The 20,251-nt window shown below is 35.3% G+C and overlaps 2 protein-coding genes across 3 annotated transcripts; one reads left to right on the top strand and one right to left on the bottom strand.

The window, feature by feature from the left end:
* Nucleotides 1–1,362: 1,362 nt before the first annotated feature.
* Nucleotides 1,363–14,004, top strand: LOC127858638 (uncharacterized). 2 transcript variants are annotated; one of them, XM_052395852.1, is made up of 3 exons: nt 1,363–1,483; nt 4,676–5,026; nt 12,582–14,004. In XM_052395852.1, exons 2-3 carry the CDS (start codon nt 4,699–4,701, stop codon nt 13,118–13,120), a joined length of 867 nt encoding a protein of 288 aa, XP_052251812.1. In that variant the 5' UTR covers nt 1,363–1,483; nt 4,676–4,698; the 3' UTR covers nt 13,121–14,004. The 2 variants fall into 2 exon arrangements, with proteins under 2 accessions (XP_052251812.1, XP_052251813.1); XM_052395853.1 differs by having other exon boundaries at nt 1,432–1,483; nt 4,680–5,026.
* Nucleotides 14,005–17,692: 3,688 nt separating this feature from the next.
* LOC127858633 (D(1A) dopamine receptor-like) lies at nt 17,693–19,948 on the bottom strand. Its single transcript, XM_052395848.1, has one exon. It carries the CDS (start codon nt 19,708–19,710, stop codon nt 18,409–18,411), a length of 1,302 nt encoding a protein of 433 aa, XP_052251808.1. The 5' UTR covers nt 19,711–19,948; the 3' UTR covers nt 17,693–18,408.
* Nucleotides 19,949–20,251: the final 303 nt, after the last annotated feature.

Genomic DNA, 20,251 nt, shown 5'->3' on the forward strand with positions numbered 1-20,251 from the left:
TATATGTTGAGATTAAAATAAAAAAGGTAATTGTTAAGGTTAAAATAAATAAGGTTATTGTTAAGGTTAAAATAAATAAGGTCATTGTTAAGGTTAAAATAAATAAGGTCATTGTTAAGGTTAAAATAAATAAGCTCATTGTTAAGGTTAAAATAAATAAGGATATTGTTAAGGTTAAAATAAATAAGGTCAGTGTTACGGTTAAAAAACATAAGGTTATTGTTAAGGTTAAAATAAGTAAGGTTATTGTTAAGGTTAAATAAATAAGGTCATTGTTATGGTTAAAATAAATAAGGTTATTGTTAAGGTTAAAATAAATAAGGTCATTGTTAAGGTTAAAATGAATAAGGTTATTGTTAAGGTTAAAATACATAAGGTCATTGTTAAGGTTAAAATGAATAAGGTCATTGTTAAGGTTAAAATAAATAAGGTTATTGTTATGGTTAAAAAAATAAGGTCATTGTTATGGTTAAAATAAATAAGGTTATTGTTAAGGTTAAAATAAATAAGGTCATTGTTAAGGTTAAAATAAGTAAGGTTATTGTTAAGGTTAAAATAAATAAGGTCATTGTTAAGGTTAAAATAAATAAGGTAATTGTTAAGGTTAAAATAAGTAAGGTTATTGTTAAGGATAAAATAAATAAGGTTATTGTTAAGGTTAAAATACATAAGGTTATTGTTAAGGTTAAAATAAATAAGGTCATTGTTAAGGTTAAAATAAATAAGGTCATTGTTAAGGTTAAAATAAAAAAGGTCATTGTTAAGGTTAAAATAAATTAGGCCCATGTTAAGGTTGAACAAATTAAGGTTTATGCTACGGTTGAAAAAAAAAAGGTCCATGTTAAGGTTGAAAAAAAAAATAGGTCAATTTTATGGTTGAACAATTTTAGGTCAACGTTAAGGTTGAAATAAATAGTTCAATGTTAAGGTTAAAATAAATAATGTCAACGTAAAGGTTAAACTAAAGGCAGTTGATTCTGGTGTGTTCACAGGCATCATCCGCGCTAGTATAAGATATTTTTATGGGGTGTGGGACATTATTGATATTAGACGGAATGTGTTATTTTGGATTATTTCGTTTGGACGTCGGGTATGCGGTAGGCCAGACGGAAAAACGGACAACGTGGTTTGTTTAAATAATGACTCTCTCATGGTCTTATCTATTTAAAATGGTTTTGTATTGCATAGTACACATCGTAATAGTTCTTGAGTTTTCTGCCTATTGATATTATTAAATATTAGCACCACACCTTGATTATCCCATCCTACTTGTGTATGTTAGAGTACTGCGCTATAACAACGCCAGAGTAAGCTGCAGTTGCGCCCCTTTGAAATTTCGTAACCATATTTGGAAAGGCTTAAGTTTAACATGAATTGAATAATAGTACACATCGTCGTTTCGACCTTTGTCGCGCCGGTAATGCAGACACTGATAACGGATGGCACCGTTATAACAGAGGACAACAAAAGACACGTGCGAGAGGTGAGTTCTTCAGCTTTTTCGCATTTACTTTCTGTTCATTGTGGTTTCGGACATGGGGCATTGTTTAGCCGATTACTGGTATAGCATTTCATATTGCGAAGAAAGAATTTCGTGGAAAACGGTTGATTAAATGGAAGTAGTCGATCAAATTCCATCGAAAATCCATATGAAGTGGATTATAAGTACATATTTCACCTAAATAAAACGTACTTAAAAATAACTCAAGAACGTGTTCACTATTCGAATTACAAGATCAACATGTCTATTAATGTTACAGCACCTTAAATTTGTAGTTTACTGTCGAATTTTGATGAATTTTCAAATTTTACAGAGTGGGATGCTATATGTTCATGGACACTTATTTAGGCGATCATCTCAATTACAATGGCACTTCTATTCTCTTATATACACTCCTGTCGAGGTCTGCTTCTTTGGTTCTACACCGGTACTCTCGCCGGTCTACAACATTTCAGAGTGCCAGATTTGTTAAAAGTCTCATTTATCCGATGTGTCCTTTATCAAAGTGTCTACAAAATCATGCATACCACCTTTTAAAATACGCTCTTTCTTCGTTCATATTTCATTGAATATTATCAAAATTTCAGTGTCTTAAGCACAGTGATTAATCGACATGCTGGAATAGATAACACTTTGGAAAGAATAGTTACAATATAAATAAATGCATTTCAAGCAGAAGATAAAACTCGGATATAAAAGAGCCAAATTTGTTGAAAGTCTCCGATATCCGAGGTGCCCTTTATCGGAAATCGAAGTGACTACAAAATCATGCATACCACGTATTAAAATATGCTCTACTTCGTTCATATTTCATTGAGTACTATTAAAATATTAGTATTTGAAGCACAGTTATTACTCTACATGCTGGAATAGCAAACACTGACTGTATTGCAATATTTCTAAGTTTGTTTATTTTGTTAAAATAGGTACTGATCAACCAGTTTATGCTGTTTTCCGATGGAATGCTCTCATATTTTGACAAAAATCTATCATCTTCCTTGAAATTCTTCCTTCATATTACAAAAGGAAATACCATTTAGCAACTCCACAATGTAACGTGTCTCAAAAACTTAAGGACAGTTTCTTACATACGCACATTATTCTTAGAGATACATACATTTGTAAATAGTATTTTGATATTAATTACAAAATTCTTATATCATACATGTTTGCTAATATTCCATACATTTGCATGAAATAAACAAACAAGACAATGTCGCTTAAATGCCATAAACAAGGCAAGGTGAAGAGCGGAGCATAACACGTGTGTTTCTTATTAGTCTAAACATGCTAAATTCAGGACACATGTCGACAAGGAATAGGTAGATAGGTATGAATTAACTTTTTGTGTTATTCAATATTTGATCCACCTGTAGATTATTTTGAACAGAACAGAACAGATCTTTATTTGGTTCACAGGTCACATAATACATGATATATATATTTTGTGACAACAGGTGAGCGTATATTTCACAAAAAAACATTTCACAAAACAAGTGTTCCAACAAAAAACAAGAATGAGGTCATTATTTGGGGAAGGTGATCAGGAGATATACTTTTTTATTTCTTTAACAGTATCAATCAGTATACATCGTTTTAATTATGAAATATGCATGTATATAAACGAGGAGGCATCAGATAATGGTAGCAGCAATTTAGTCGATGATTAGGCAGTACGGGATCCTTTGGTGGAAAGATGGCAGTGTTCATTGAATGGGGAAATTGTGTAAAAAAGGGAGAAAATTAAGTTTTGTTCAGATAAGCATGATAACGTGTTTTAATTATACTTCGTTATTAATCATTTAATCACATATTTTGTCATGAATGCTTAGTCAGAATACCGGTATTATCAAACTTGGTTTGATCAAAATTATAATTTATAACAATGGCTTTAATTTGGTAATCTTTTGTATAAATGTACTCTTTAAATAATACGAAGTTATATGGAGGGTGGGAAGGGGGTTAGGGCAAATATATATAGCTTCTGAGCCCGGGAATGGAGCAGAATTTCGAGCACTATAATTAGTCCTAAAATCACTGTTTGATTGAAATTACAGATAGCGTTACAGAGCACCGCGCCGACCCTAAAATGTTTGTTTGAAATTATAGATTGCGTTACAGAGCATCGCGTCGACCCTAAAATATGTTGGTTTGAAATTACAAATAGCGTTACATAGCATCGCACCGACCCCAAAAATATGTTTGTCTGACATTACAGGTTGCGTTACATAGCATCGCGCCGACCCTAAAATATGTCAGTTTGACATTACATATTTCGTTACAGAGCAAAACGGTTTTCATTTATGATTTCGATCACGTTTGCTAAATGAAAGAAGATTGTATAGAAATGAGGGAAATAACTTGTTAATTGAAGCAATGGTTAACTTAATGAAAAAAATGTTAGGACTACATACCTTTTTTTTGGAGACATCAGTGGGAACAAATTTCTTTTTCGTGGTCCTTAAATAATTATCTAAAGTGGTCGCCGACATTTCAAAACACGTTTGTACTATAATTTAACCTAAAAGTTAAATACAAATGTTGACATACTCAAAATACAAAATAAATCAATTTTAAAGCTCGCAGTAAAATGACTAATATCGAAAAGAAAATCAAATTCTTCTAGCAATACGGAATAATAATCTAAAACAATATTACAATCCATAAAACATACATTTTAAATCTCGATGATTATTTTCAAAAATATATTGTATCTTTCTTCCAAAATAAAATCATAACAGAGACATTTTTTGTGAATACATGTATGTTGTCCATTGTATAAGATGTTCGTTTTCAAACTATTGTATTAGCAACTGAGTACTGCATACAAGGAAACATACAAAACAAATTGAACATGAAACCAGGTTTAACAATAGTTAGGAATTTTGTTATTTACCGTAATGAGACAGTGTGGATTGAATTATCTACGCTGGTGAAAAGCGTCTTACAGCTTAAGTCTCTATTCTTGTATTGAAGTACAATACTAAAGGTTTTACGCAAATATTTTGATAATGAGCGGAAATTTTGCAAAACATTACACTAATATTTATCTAGACAATTAAAACAAACAGGTCAGACACGCCAAAGGTTTAAGTCTTCAAACTTTAGCAAGCATTTTGAAACATTTTTATTCAGAACGTATGGACATTATATTTCAAATTTAATATTTTTAAGGTAGAAGTTTTTAAGGTGCGAAAATGGGAGACAAGGATTTTCAATTGGATCTTCAAGAACTCGTCGAGAACTATGTCTGGGATTGCTTCACCCAAGACCTTGGTTGCATTAAGCGGCTGTTTCACAGAAGACACAAGTATTACTTTGACATTCGCTGGGGCTTTGTCGACTTTTCGCACGTGACGACAACAAAAGAACGCGCAACGATACGAACAGCGGATAACAGACGAACGGAACTGTACTTTTCGCATTTTGATAACAAGTCAAATACACCACAAATGTACACGTTCTCAACGGAAAGATCTACAACCGCTACGACAAGCATCGAGATGCAAGAAAACTACACCATAGGTTTGTACAACATATACATGTATTATACCTGGGGGTTTTCCTTTCGTAATACCAGGAAAAAAAGATGAGTGATAATAAAAAATATGAACATGTTATGCATATTTGTGTCGTGTTCTGAGAAAACTGGGCATAATACATGCGCGTAAAGTGCCATCCCAGATAAGCCTGTGCAGTCCGCACAGGCTAATCAGGGACGACACTTTCCGCTTTTATGACATTTTTCGTTTACATAAAATCTCTTATGAAAAATCCAATTTAGGCGGAAAGTGTCGTTCCTGATTAGCCTGTGCGGACTGCACAGGCTAATCTGGGACGACACTTTACGCACATGCATTATGCCCAGTTTTCTCAGAACACGACCCATTTTATAATTATCGAAATTGATGTGTTTTTTGAACATGTCCTGACAAAAAGTCACCTGATGACATCAAATACTCTTACTTTCAGATGGCATCTGCGCTTGTAATAATTTTCAACACTATAAATTGTAGCAACACAATTATATTCTTGATTTTAGTTGTTTCCTGTTAGAATGCAAATGCCCTTTCGTGTTTCAAAGTTTCGTAGTGTACAGTTAAACGTCTTTAATATGGTTATAATTGTCGTATTTGTGGAAAGTGGTTTCCGTACGTGGATAATAGTAACACACGGGAAACGCAAAATCCCTATAATCGTTATAACGGTGACACGTCGTTGCGATTAATAAATTAAAACAAAATGTTGCCCCGGTTCTTTAACTTTCAATGATTGCTAATTTATATAATATATAATTCATTCGTAATAATTATGCTACTGTCACGATAGCAATTTTATAACTAAAAACACAGTGTTTTTTATTTCTGAACATTATAGCGCCGCCTGTTTAAAGGGGCCTTTTCACAGATTTTGGCATTTTTTAACTTATGTATTAAATGCTTTATATTGATAAATGTAAACATTGGATCGTAAAAGCTCCAGTAAAAAATCAAGAATAAAATTAAAAAAAGGAAAAGAACATTGCCCGTAGCAGGTTTCGAACCAGTAACCCCTGGAGTCCTGCCAGAGTCCTGAAGTAAAAACGCTTTAGCCTACTGAGCTATTCCGCCGAGTATACATACGTCACGTATTTTATAACTTATATAAGCAATCTTCGTAGTTATACAAAATTTAACGACAAAAACAGAACTCTCCAAATTATTCAATCGTTTCGCGTTGCAACGCTTTATAATTTTTAGGTTTTATAATCGTCAAAAGATGCATATAATGGCTATATTAGAGCATGGTTAATGTTCAGTATTACTGTTTCCTCACAAATATCATAACTAACACGAACATTTGCGAATCTGAAACAACTTTTTTCAATTTTGTCAATTTACCAAAGCGTGAAAAGATCCCTTTAAGAGTTATGGCACTTCAATCCTTGCCCAAAACCTTTCAACTTTCCTATTAATAAACATTACAACTCAAAATCAAAAATTTTTTTTAGATGTGGACTGGTACATGTAGAATAGATGTTTGTAGATACAAAATGCTCGTTTTTATTATTGTTTTGCATATTAAATTCCATTTTAATAACCCACAACGATATATATTCATATGACACATGAACACTACCAAGGTGTTCTTGTGTCGTACGAATATATATATATTCGCGGGATATTGTAATGGAATTAATTGTGTCACAAATAAATAAAACGAGCACTTTGTATCTACAAAAATCTTTGTAATCATACACTGATTGTTTAGGTGTTAACTTTATTTTACGGAATATTTTTCGAAACTTTCGTTGATTTTAGCGTTATAGAGACTTTAAACTACACTTTAATTCCCGTACTGTTTTGTCTCTGATATTATTCATGGTGTCGTCAGTTTCTTTTGGAAGGGTTTATGCAAAGAAAATTGCATATTGATTAATGGCAAGTGCATGTTGCTTGATTAATGACAACTCCGTGTAAACGTATTATAATTGTATGCTGGTTTGTGACAAATGCTTATTTCATTGTGTTTATGATTACAAACATCAATCAACTTTCATTCGCCCGAATGTGTGATTCTTTAGAATAAGCAATTCCAGCAATAAGCACTTAGCATAATGCAAGGCAAGACGTAACATGAACTTAATAAAGCTCTATGTGATCTTCGTGATGTGTAATTCATGCAAAGCGGAAAACCAGAAATATCAGAAATGTTATACTCCAAACTACATGTGTACTCTTATACCACTGGGTATTTCTGTTGAAAAAACGAGTCAGTCAAGTTCCAGAACTTGGCAAGTACACAGGTGGAAGTAACGTACCCTGAATAGTATATGGACACAGGAGCCTAATATTTTCAAATAAATATATAAACTCATGTCTAATGAGAGAAAAATTGACAAAGAGACATGAAAAAATCACCCCCCTCTGATATTGCAATCATAACAAGGTCATTATCTAGAATGTATCATAGACCTGTCTTCGCGGGCCGCAAAAATGTCCAAAATAGCTTTAATCCAAAGCATCGCTTGGTCCTCTTATCGGCAATGGGACAACCTTTCAAACAAAAAAATACTTCAAAGAAATCTTCCAGCCGTTTACTCAAAGTCGGCCGATAACCAAGCAATATTTCGAGCCCGTTTGTCCATGAGAAATAATCTTGGACAGACTTTCAAACAATAATTTTGAGTTTTATCCCCTTAAAGGGGCCTTTTCACAGATTTTGGCATTTTTTAACTTATTCATTAAATGCTTTATATTGATAAATGTAAACATTGGATCGTAAAAGCTCCAGTAAAAAATTAAGAATAAAATTAAAAAAAGGAAAAGAACATTGCCCGAAGCAGGTTTCGAACCAGTGACCCCTGCAGTCCTGCCAGAGTCCTGAAGTAAAAACGCATTAGCCAACTGAGCTATTCCGCCGAGTACACATACTTGACGTATTTTATACCTTATATAAGCAATCTTCGTAGTTTCACAAAATGTAACGACAAAAACAGAACTCTCCAAATTATTCAATCGTTTCGCGTTGCAACGCTTTATAATTTTTATGTTTTAAAATCGTCAAAAGATGCATATAATGGCTATATTAGACCATGGTAAATGTTCAGTATTACTGTTTCCTTACAAATATCATAACTAAAACGAAAATGTGCGAATCTGAAACAACTTTTTTCAATTTTGTCAATTTACCAAAGCGTGAAAAGATCCCTCGATAGCTCGTGTCCAATTCATTTAAAACAATGAGGCATGTCACATAATGCATGCATATGCAACCACTTACCCCTAACAACTAATTCCAATACAATCAGAAAGAGTTAGTATTTTTCATTATTTACATTTGTCAAAGCGTTGTTGTTGTTGTTGTTGATTGGATGATTCTGTGCCTGGCTCTGTCAGTGTTATTCACTGATAAGCCGGGTTCAAGAGCACGTGTAAACATACGGCGGCTGTTGATATTTCTCGGAGAGAGAAAAAGAAAAGTATCCGTGGTTGCATATGCATATTCATTTCTCTATTATTCGCACCCCGTAAACAATACGGATCAAACAGTGTTCGCATTGCGTTATTCAATGCCTGCGTCTGTTGTATGAAACAAAACAACATAAGACTGACGAGCTGTGCAGTGTGTGAATATAATATTATATAGCCTTATTTAATTTGAATGACAAAATAAAGCACAATACAATCATAACTTATTGGCGACGCTCTGGAGAGCGGCGACTAGTATGTAATGCATTTTTTTTCGCTTATGGGAGGAGAAGTTATTTTACGGATCGATGTATATATTTTTGTTTTAAAAGGTAGCGCACCTCTAATGATTTCCCGCGATTCATTTTACGATCATTGCCGATCTTCAATGATCGGTTATTTCCGAGAGATGCATTTTATTTTTTTCAAACTTCGAATTTTGATATGTGTTTACCTAATTCATTTAGAATACATTATTTTCACTATAAATATTGACTTTGATCCAATTATCATCTGAAAAATACGATTTCGCGATTTCTTTAAAGATCGTCGAGCCTTTTTACCTGTTTATTTATGGATATCTAATTTAAGGTTGCACTGATGTGAAATTGTCGTGCCGAGTGGTTATGGCGACGGACTAAAAATCTTTTGGGATCTTCCCGCGCTGGTTCGAATCCTGCCGACATCGCGTTCTTTTTGCGACGCGTTTTATTTCTTTTTTAACGTAATTTGATTTAATATAGCATATAAGCTATGTTTATTGTTAAATATGTTGAAAATTGTATGCACATCCTTCAATTTTTAAAATTAAAACAACGTTATGTCATTGGGTAATTTACTGCTGAAAATACGAATGATGCATGTTGCATTTTTATTTTTATTTCAAAAAGTAAACGGTAAATCTGTCTATTTCTTGGTATTTTTGCTGTATATAGTGTTTCTATAAAAACTAAGTTTAAAATATAACTTAAATGATACTATTTTGAATTTTATGACACTTTGTTTTTAACCGACCCAATTTTTACTTGGCTGAAATCACTTACATTTTATTGCGCTATTCCATAGATAAAAATTTGTAAAAAATAAATGTCTGTAAAAGAATACTTATTTCATCTTGCTTAAACTTTAAACACCTTTACTGCATCTGTATACACCAACTGCATGCCCATATTTGGAAATTTGAATGAATTATGGAACTTTTATATACCCCAGGGGTGAAAATATACTGGACAAAAGCCGAGCGTGAGGGTGGTTTTGAAAAAATCGGTATATTTTTTTAAAAAGCATGGAAAGCCTACCTACAAATTTGCATGTAGTTAAGTGAAATGATGCTGATTAGGAAAATAATTAATTAAATTATATTTGGATGTGTGTCCATTAGGGGTGCGCTACCTATATCTTGCATAGTGGTGATTTTTTGTTTAAATTAGTGTAAATAATTACATTTATTACAACATTTATTGCCATTAATGCAAAGCTCATTGTTTTAATTAATATCTGATCCACAACTGATCACAGGGGAAAGATCACAGGACTGGGCAAATACGCGAAACTTTCTGGTTTTGTAGAAAAACAAAACATAATCAAAATATATGTATTTTGTGGTTTTTCTAATTTGCTTATTTAGTGGAGAATCAATATAGTACGATATTTGACGACCTATCGCGCAAGCAAGTTTATTGGAAGGCGTAGTGGTACGAAAACGTACAATGTATTAGTTTATTAACAGACATAAAATAACGATCGCTATACACAACTTCACCAAATAACAGTACATAAATGATGTCAGTCGGAATAGCTCAGTGGGGAGAGCGTTAACTGAAGTTGTTTACGCAACAATCATCTGAAGGCCCACGGTTCAATCCCGGGTTCCGGCACGAACGGAACAGTTCGGCGGCTGACCATTTTTTTCAGTCAGGTTGATAAATATAATTAAGCTGAATTTTATGTAGACATTTTAAAATCCATTTGACTACAATTGGACATTTTTATCAAAATTAATGGATGTCGCGTGGTGACAACGTTAATTAAAATTTCTTACATCACTTAAATATCTTATAAGAAATACATGTGTTTTATATTAACAAATAAATGCAAACAACACATATATTATCCATGTATTTGTATGGTTGTCTATCATAGGCCCTAAGTACTATCCCTACCACATATAAAGCGCGAAGCGCGACACGTATTATTGATTGTAACAATGAGTTGCGATAAAGGAAGCAGCCGCTTATCAAGGAGGAGCTGTGTCCCAGCAACCCGTTTTCCTAGAGTCAAGAACCGCATACAGAGCGCGAAGCGCGACACGTATTACTATCCAGGTGGTATGGGCCCTTTAATAGCATTATCCGACCATTACGTCCATAGTTATCTTCCTTAAAATTTGAGAAATTTTGATATCGTTGTTCGAAGTCCAAAATTTTCATCCGATTGTTCCCAAAATTGCACAGGTTTTTTAATCAATGAGGACCAAACCCAAACTCTATATGAGCAATATCGGACCATAAGTCCAGAATTATGTCTTGTGAAGTATTGTGAAATGCAGCTTCCTTATGCAATTTACAGTTTTCCTTCATTTTTTTACAAACTATTACAGTGTTTTCATATCAATGAGTACTCAACTCCTATCGTAAATGAGCAACGTAAGAATAAGTTCAGAATCATCTTCCCTTGAAGTTGAGAAAAATATGAAATTACGCTTACAAGATGAAGCAGGTTTTTCTAAAACCTACAGAGTTCTGTTCCATTAATGAAAACTGCACACGGATGCCAGTAAAAAAAGGAAACCAATGTAAATAAAATGAACTATGAAATATTTGGGGGTTACAACACAAAATCATAGATAATGGTTATTTGAGGGTTATAACACAACATCGTAAATAATGGTTATTTGGGGGTTATAACACAAACTTATAGATAATGGTTTTACCGGTATCTTTTTTCTATTGTGTTTAAAATAATAGGCCAATATATTAATATTTACATAGAAAAAAATCGTTCCATGTAACTTCATTGAGTGCCTTTTACACTGAAATTCCCGATGCCCTTTGAGGCTTTGCATCAATACTTATCTTGTACATTATTGTGTTGGAAAACATACATCGTTAAGTGCATACCAAACACATGTCTTCTTTTTCGTTTACACTAGGAAGCGACTTTCGGGTCAGTTGAGTTGGATGTATATACACCACCTACCCCACACCTAACGTCTGAAGCATAACTTATAAATAAAACCCACAAAAGAATACAAACTGACATAATATTGTTTATTTTATGTATATTCACTGCACTTAAACAATTATGTATTCATTTAGGGCTTTATCAAGAAAGTGTTCCTGACTTCATTAAAAATTTGCCCATATAATTCAACATGGTTCCTAAATAGTTTAAGTTATCAAGCAATACAATGACATTACCGTTGAATGTCCATTTTTTGTATCCACCCCTCTTCCGAAAACCAATATATTTGTTTTTGTAGTGTTAACGCTTAGCCCCAAGAATTGCATCATAAATATAAGTTATCTAAATATGATTGCACTTCTTCATGTGACTTGCATCAAATATACATGTCATCAGCAAATAATAATAATAATAAAATCAACACAATATCATCTTAATTCAAACCAGATTTAATGTTATATTGTAGATAAAGTTCAAGGTCGTAAACAAATAAAGAAAAAAATCGGCGACAGTACATCCTTTTGCTTCAGCCCAACCTCATTAATAAAATAATCTGAATAAGATGAATATGGTTTAACATGTTATTCAACATTTGCATAACTATCCTTCATTATCTAAGCCATTTGCCTTTTATACCAGACTAAAAATATCGACGTATATAACATACGCACGATTATTTTCATTTAAATAATTTTGAAAACTAGATATCACTAAATAAATATAATCAGCAGCTGAATAAATTTTACTAACTCCAAAGTTATAGCGGTTTAATTGCAAAAAGTTTCGATGCGCTTATTTAAAATCGTGGTAAATAATTTTGAAAAGTAACTAACTTAAGTAAGCACTATGCAAGTGTCATTTAGCAAAATGACTGGATTTGCGGCATCCCTTTCAATAGTTCCTGTATATCCGGTATACCTCAGTGCATGTTCTTATATATTTTGTAGGAAGCGAAGCCAATCTCGAAATCAACCTCGCCGACGTGGTAAAGGTTGGTGGAGGTGTCAATGGTTCCCTGTCCGTGACCGACACAAAATGTGAAGAATTCAGCGAGACCCTAACGTGGAACATTAACACGGAAATCACTGTCCCGGCCTGGAACACTGCTCGAGCTACGTTGTACGTCTATGAAGAACCGTCGGTCATGGATATCCAAGTTACCACAACAATATCGCTGCCCAAAGGCTCACTTCCGGTTTCTATTCGGCGTACCAAGGACGATAAGGTTGTTAAAACCTACTGGATAACTAATCTGAAGTGTATCTTCACTGATAAGCACGAAGAAGATGGTTTGGTGAGGTTTTCGAACGTGAACGTTCCAGGGAGCGAGATAGATGAAGTCGTTGCGGTAATCGAATCGCGTGGTGTGTGCAAAAACGTGTCCTGGAAGAATCAGCACGTGGAGGTTCAATGTGCACTCATGGATGACGCTCCTACCGAAGCCAGGTCGGCAAAGAATGTAGTAGCCAGTGCTGAGTCGGATTAGGTAAACATGATTGTTTCCCTTGCACAACCCGACATGGACAGCGAAATGTATGTGAACACAACGGTTTATCGACATTAAAAGTGGTGTGGCTAAACAGAAACTAAACATGATAAGTCTGCAAATAATTTTATGATCAGTTTATTGGTAGTTTATTGACTCTGTATTGAAAAAAAACGCGTATTTACTAACGGAGACTGTGGAAAATGTACAATATGATGACTAGACACAACGAATGGCATTAAGTCAAAAAAGTATAAATGTATGTAACGTCCAAGTCTGATCTTCGCCTTTAAAATAGTTGCAGACGAGCAATATATAGCCAACAAGGCACAACGAAGGTTATATACATTGAACTTGTTGATTAAAGAATGTTTTCTAGTTATGTTACTTTCTATATATCATTTAATCTGTTTGTACATGATAAAACTTTGGTCTTTTCTGAAATGCTTATTTTTACACAATATTTCTTTAATACAATGTATGTTTCATATCTTCAATGGTTTCTTATACATGTATTTACCAATATTGAGTGAATTGTATTATACAAGAAAACAAGTTTTCGCTATGCCAAACGTCCACCATCGGCCCACGTTATAAAGTTTAGGCCGATTATAGACATCCGGTCTAGCTGTGCAAATGCCCATATGTACTCGTTTATATTGCATATCATCGATAACTAAAGTTTATTACCGACCAAGCTTTCCGTACTTTCATTTTCATTCAATAGATTACGCCATTAATGATGTTTCGCGTGTGTCGTTTTCTGTGTCAAAACACACCAGTTTAAAAAAGACTCTTGTTTTTTGGGACAATAATTCGGGCGTGCCTTTTTAAAACAGTAACATATTTTTATGAAAAGCATTGACATAAAAACGAAGTTCGGATTGTGTGTTTGTCAAACATCATTGGACACTTCCACAGGAATTCATCGATCCGACCAGTCATTAGTTTAAACCTATTTATTTTAGCTTGATTGCATAGAACGCCTAAGGCTCATTTGAAACGCTCTCGAGTCCGGTTCCTGTAACAAAACCCAGTACCGGTAATTGGTGTCCATGTGGAAAATCTAAAGAACGCTCGTACAGTTGGGATCAAACCAGTGACCTCCCGATCGCGGACGGACACTGCAAACAAACTAAATTGTAGTTAAAACTTGATGATTTTAATATATGTTTTGTAACATTAAATTTTCCAGAGCTCGATATTCGGCACTTTTGCCGAATGTCGAAATCAGAGATGGCTCGACATTCGTCCCAGCTCGATATTCAGGACTTTTGCCGAATGTCGATGTCAGAGCTGGCTCGACATTCGTACCAGCTCGATTTTCAGGACTTTTGCCGAATATCGATGTCAGAGCTGGCTCGACATTCGCCCCAGCTTGATATTCGGGACTTTTGCCGAATGTCGATGTAAGAGCTGACTCGACCTTCTCCCCCAGCTCGATATTCTGGACTTGTGCCGAATAACGATGTCAGAGCTCGCTCGACATTCGCCCTAGCTCGATATTCGGGACTAGTGCCGAATGTCGAGGTAAGAACTGGCTAGACATTCTTCACAGCTCGATGTTCTTGACTTTTGCCGAACCTCGATGACAAAGCAAGCTCGACATTTGCCCCAGCTCGATATTCGGGATTTTAGGGTTAGGGTTAGGGTTAGGGTTAGGGTTAGGGTTAGGGGTTAGGGTTAGGGTTAGGGTTAGGGTTAGGGTTAGGGTTTTGCCGAATGCCGATGTCAGAGCTGGCTCTACATTTGCCCTAGCTCGATATTCGGAACTTTTCCCGAATGTCGATGTAAGAGCTGGCTCGACATTCGCCCTAGCTCGATATTCGGGACTAGTGTCGTATGTCGATGTCAGAGATGGCTCGACATTCGCCCCAGCTCGATATTCGGGACTAGTGCCGAATGTCAATGTCAGATCTGGTTCGACCTTCGCCCTAGCTCGATATTCGGGACTAGTGCCGAATGTTGATGTAAGAGCTGGCTCGACATTCGCCCTAGCTTGATATTCGGGACAAGTGCCGAATGTGTATGTCAGAGCTGGCTCGACATTCGCCACAACTCGATATTCGGGACTAGTGCTGAACTATGTCGATGTCAGAGCTGGTTCGACATTTGCCTCAGCTCGATATTCGGGACTTTTGCTAAATGTGTATGTCAGAGCTGGCTCGAAATTCGCCCCAGCTCGATATTCGGGACTTTTGCCGAATGACGATGTCAGAGCTGGCTCGACATTCGCCCCAGCTTGATATTCGGGACTTTTGCCGAATGACGATGTCAGAGCTGGCTCGACATGCGCTCTAGCTCGATATTCGACTTTCTAATTTTGATTTCAGTGCTACCTTTACGAACCTATTTTTTTAACTTAAGGTGATATCACTACACTTAGATAAATATTCGAACGTTACACCGGTACCGGATGAATCGTCGTCTTAGTGGTCTAAATATCATAAGCTCAATTTGAAACGCATTATGATCTCCAAGTAATCTGAGTTTTAAGCACCATAAACACTCAAAATGGACAAATATATCGTAAAAATGTTCGTTAAATAACATTAATATTGTTTTGACAAAGTGAACATTTCTAATATTTAACAATCAATTATTTAAATCGCTGTTGATTTACCCAATTACAATCGTACCCATGCTTGTCATAAGTCTAAACGGGCTTCCGCCCGCGCTGTTGAATTGCCAAGCATCGGACCTCAATGCCCTTGGTTATTACCTTAAAACAAACTCCGCGCAGAGATTTGATTGGCACCAGCATAGCTGGTTAAAATCCCTGTTGTGATGATGATAGCCGAGCAACGTGGTAAAATATAAAAGAAACTGAAACTACTTTTCATAATGTAATACTTCAACAAAAAAATCCCTTAAAATCTTGAAGGATTTTGTTGTGATAAGCAGAGATAGTATGTGACAGCATGGAACGACAACTCTGCGTGGGGATTGACCCTATTAAGCAACTCAAAGCTGTAAATTATTTCTCAATTTAAAACGGGCGACAAAGCTTGTGGCTTAACATCCACAAAACATCGCAGTGGTTTCCCCTTATAAATCTTTAAACAGGTCTTAATAAAGGTAATGAAATTGAAGATGCGCCCATCATTTTAGTATAGAATGATTTGTTTTTCACTTGATTTCATTCACAATACCTAATGAGTGTTTGCAATTTTGTAAGTTATGAAATGATCTAACCTAGGTTTATCAAAACTACAAATCCGAATGATATCATATTTTTTGTATTTCGCTCAAAATCGCTAAACAAACAAGCCTAATAAAATAGTTAGAAGTAGGTCAATTAAAATAACTCGAATGTTATCTTTATAAGTATCGAACAAGGAAAAAACACGATAATAAAAATTGTGATTTTTTTGGGTCAATGTGACATCATATAGGATAACATTATCTCTGTGTATGTAGGATTCCTTTTGATAAAATAATCTCTGGGGAACAAGGGTAATACCAATTTCTGATAAAATGTGTTTGCATTGGTGAATACTCTAATCACACTGTATATTTTTACATCCTGGTTGTGATACGTGTTTTCTCTCAATAAATTCAACATTAGTATAGGCCTATCTGTTCATTTACCGTTATCGTTTGATTATGAAGTACAATATCTTTAACACAATTAAAGGTATATGTTGAAATTTCTCTCTGTATTTGTATTTTCTTGTTTAAGCCCCAAATGTATACGTGTTTTCACATTTTCTAAAAAGTGGGAAATAATTTATGAAAGGCAAAAAGTGAACAACAACAACAAGTTCAGCGGACATGCTTTACCCGCATGTTTTAAGACCCTAGTTGAAACAAATAACCCACTTTCGCCTTGACATGAATATTGAAAAATAGAACCTCATAGCAGACCTTGCTGAGAGTTTTGCTGAAGTAGCTTATGCAAAAAATATGTCCGTTTCTGGTCTCCTTGGGAAAAAACAGGGTTGGTAGGTAGGGATTATTTTTATTGATTTATTTTTTTTTGGGAGGGGGGGGATGTTACTAAAATGGAAGGCTACACAAGTTTATAATAAGATATTTATTTTTATATATGCTTTGTTTGCTTGATATTCCATCTTACATGAACGAAAATGAACATTTTTTAAATTTTAATATTTTTTTTGAGACCCTTATAAAAAGTTGAGGGTCGGCGCCGATTCGGGACACACGATCGGGCGACACGAAACGGACCTATTTTTTTGGCCTTACGAATATTGGCGCGTTTTTGGCAATACCTAAATCCAGTGCAAGCAGCCCTTCAAACGTCTAAGGGAAAATAACTAGGTTCGTTTGTCACGGTAATATTTTGGATGCACATCATATTCTATAGGATGATAAGTTGACTGCTGTTATCAGATTAGTACTTTTGGGGTAAAACTTGATATTTTGTAAACAGTATTTTAGTTATTTCACGGCAAAACCTCTTGAGTAGCGGGTTTGTTAAATACTAAATTCACATACGTATGTCAATAATTGACCAAAGCTTGACTTAAATGAGATGTATGCGGCGTATCAATTTGAATGATGAAATGACAAATAGATTGTACATAGTACAGGAAGAAATCGACATGTTCATATTGTAGTGCATGGTTTATGACATTCTAAATGCAGAATACTCGAAATAAATATAAATAGTATGCAACATTATAAATTGCACATGTACAAGAACAGTGTAGGCTTAATACGTAAACGATCATTACATGAAATTACAGATAGGTGCACTTACTATACAATTATATTGTATTCCAGACTTATGATTTGATAATACTATACATTCATAGAATAGCATAAATAATATAGATCTTTACAGACAATAGAAGTCACTGTTACAACAACCTGATATCATTTACCAATCTTTAAAAAATGCGGAATGCAAGTGGCGTTAGTGAGACACCTTGTTTAAGACCAATAGAATATTTATAAATAATTACACAGATTAGCAACATGAACGTTCTTATAAAACAAGTTATCAGCCTGCAAAATCTGCGAAACCAAATTTCCACTTTGATCTTTCCTGAACTACCTGACAACGTGACTGATTTTTAGTTTTGCTTTTAATACCAACAAGCAAATTAATTGAATATGTCTAATCATTTTGAAATCGAACACAATGCATTAGAATAAAGATTAAACACTTATTTCTGAACAAGTTTACAAAAAAATCAAATAAACTTAGGCATTCTAGTATGTTTAAGTACAACGAAAATGTCAATAAATGTTTAAAATTGAGATATATTATTTGCGAATGTTTGAGACGGTAAAAATGGGTCCAATTTTTCGGTCAAATAATTTTACTTTCTATTGAGCTCTTTTGATTTCAAATGGCAAACACGAAGTATCGAGTGTGTCACATCTGATAGAACGGCTTTAAACTGCTGGTCCAAACATCCGTATATGATCGGGTTGATCACATGATTGATAAACACCAACCGGAAGAAGAAGAAATACGCCGCTTTTTCGTTGTCGTTCATGTGCCACAAGATGTCGTCTGCTCTTGAGATGAATGCTAGAAGAGTGAGGTACAGGATGCATGTAATGATAAACACCGTCGTTACGATGATCATAATAAACGTCTTGCGCCGGACCTTGTTAAGTCGCTGACGATGCACCTTTAAACACTCTTTAAAAGTTTTCAACTTCTGGGTACGGTTCTGATCAGGATGGTATTTGTCAACTGTCTCCATCGTTTCCGACCTAACATCTTCCATGTCAACTGCAATATCACTGGAAAAATCTAAGCTATTTTCTGTCTCTAGATAAATTTGTTTTTCCGACGCATCTTCTTGTTGCGAGTGTACTTGTGTCACTTCATCAGACATCGAGCAATAGCTTTCTTCTGTCCGCGATTTTACCGAACCGAGTGCGTTCGCGGTACTGGGGGTGGAGCTTGTACGGACATACGCACATTTGGGAACTGAATGGCGGCGAAATCTGCGTTCGTTTAGTATTAACTTCTTTGCCACAAAAATGTAGAGAACAAACATAACCAGTAGGCAAATGGAAATACCCACCTCGGCGATGGTAACATAAATAAACGGAGCGTTTGAATTAATAAAGTTTCTATCTTTCTCACACAATGTCGCGTTGACAACGGTGTCCTTGTAACGGGTGGCCTGTTTTGTGACTCCCCAGAAGAACGGAACTGGAGACGCCAGGATGGCGGAAATGGCGAGGATGACACCACACAACAGTAAGGCGTGCCGGGCTTTTATCTGCCATCCAAACGGCGCGCATACTTTCCGGTATCGGTCGACAGCTATAATGCACAGACACAGCGCCTCACCTGCTACCGTAAAAATGTTGAAAAACGACTTGACCTTACAGAAAACCGGTAAAGGGTAGGCATACCAGTTTTGTTGCGTTATTATTTCGCCTGGCATCGTTGTCGCGGTACTCGCGAAATCAAGGAGCGCCAAACACAGTACAAAGTACCGGAAGTTGCATGTATGGTACCGGAAGAGATACACGTATATCACTAGCAGATTCCCGACGAAGCCGACTGCGACTTCAATGCCGACGAATATCGTGACCGGTAAAACCGCCAATGCCATGTTTTTGTTCATTTCCTCTAACAGCTCGGCTTCGGACCCCATCACGACCTATTTAATATCGCATTGCGATAACTTTAAAAGTTATATTGTACTTTTTTTATATCCATCCATACTTTGTATTAAAACAAATCCATCAACTCTACGTACCGACTAGATAATTTACCCATGCCTAAAATCAGAGATGTCACATATCTCAATTAAAAAAGTGTTTACCCGAAGGCAGATCATGTAAACGGTTTATATACTCGAAATCCGATTTGCTTCCTTAGGACGATAAGAACACTGCGGATTGATCATGTGATTTGAAAAACCTTGGCCGATATTGAATAATAATGTGAACGTAAATACTGAATCAATATAGAACAAACACGTAATAACATGTTTTAAGTTATACCTCATTCACAAATAGACACCGATCACCGTCCGATCAGCGGCCGGCGTATTTTTTCGCTCATCGGGCTGGCGACCGGCCGATGATCGCACGGAAACCGGGCCAATTTGTAGCATCGGGCGGCGTCCGTTTAATTTTAAGTCTCACGGCCCGGGAAGGAATCGAGTTGAGATCGAAACAAGATTGGACGAT

This window comes from Dreissena polymorpha, chromosome 14, assembly GCF_020536995.1.
Source record: "Dreissena polymorpha isolate Duluth1 chromosome 14, UMN_Dpol_1.0, whole genome shotgun sequence".
Lineage (NCBI taxonomy): Eukaryota > Metazoa > Mollusca > Bivalvia > Myida > Dreissenidae > Dreissena > Dreissena polymorpha.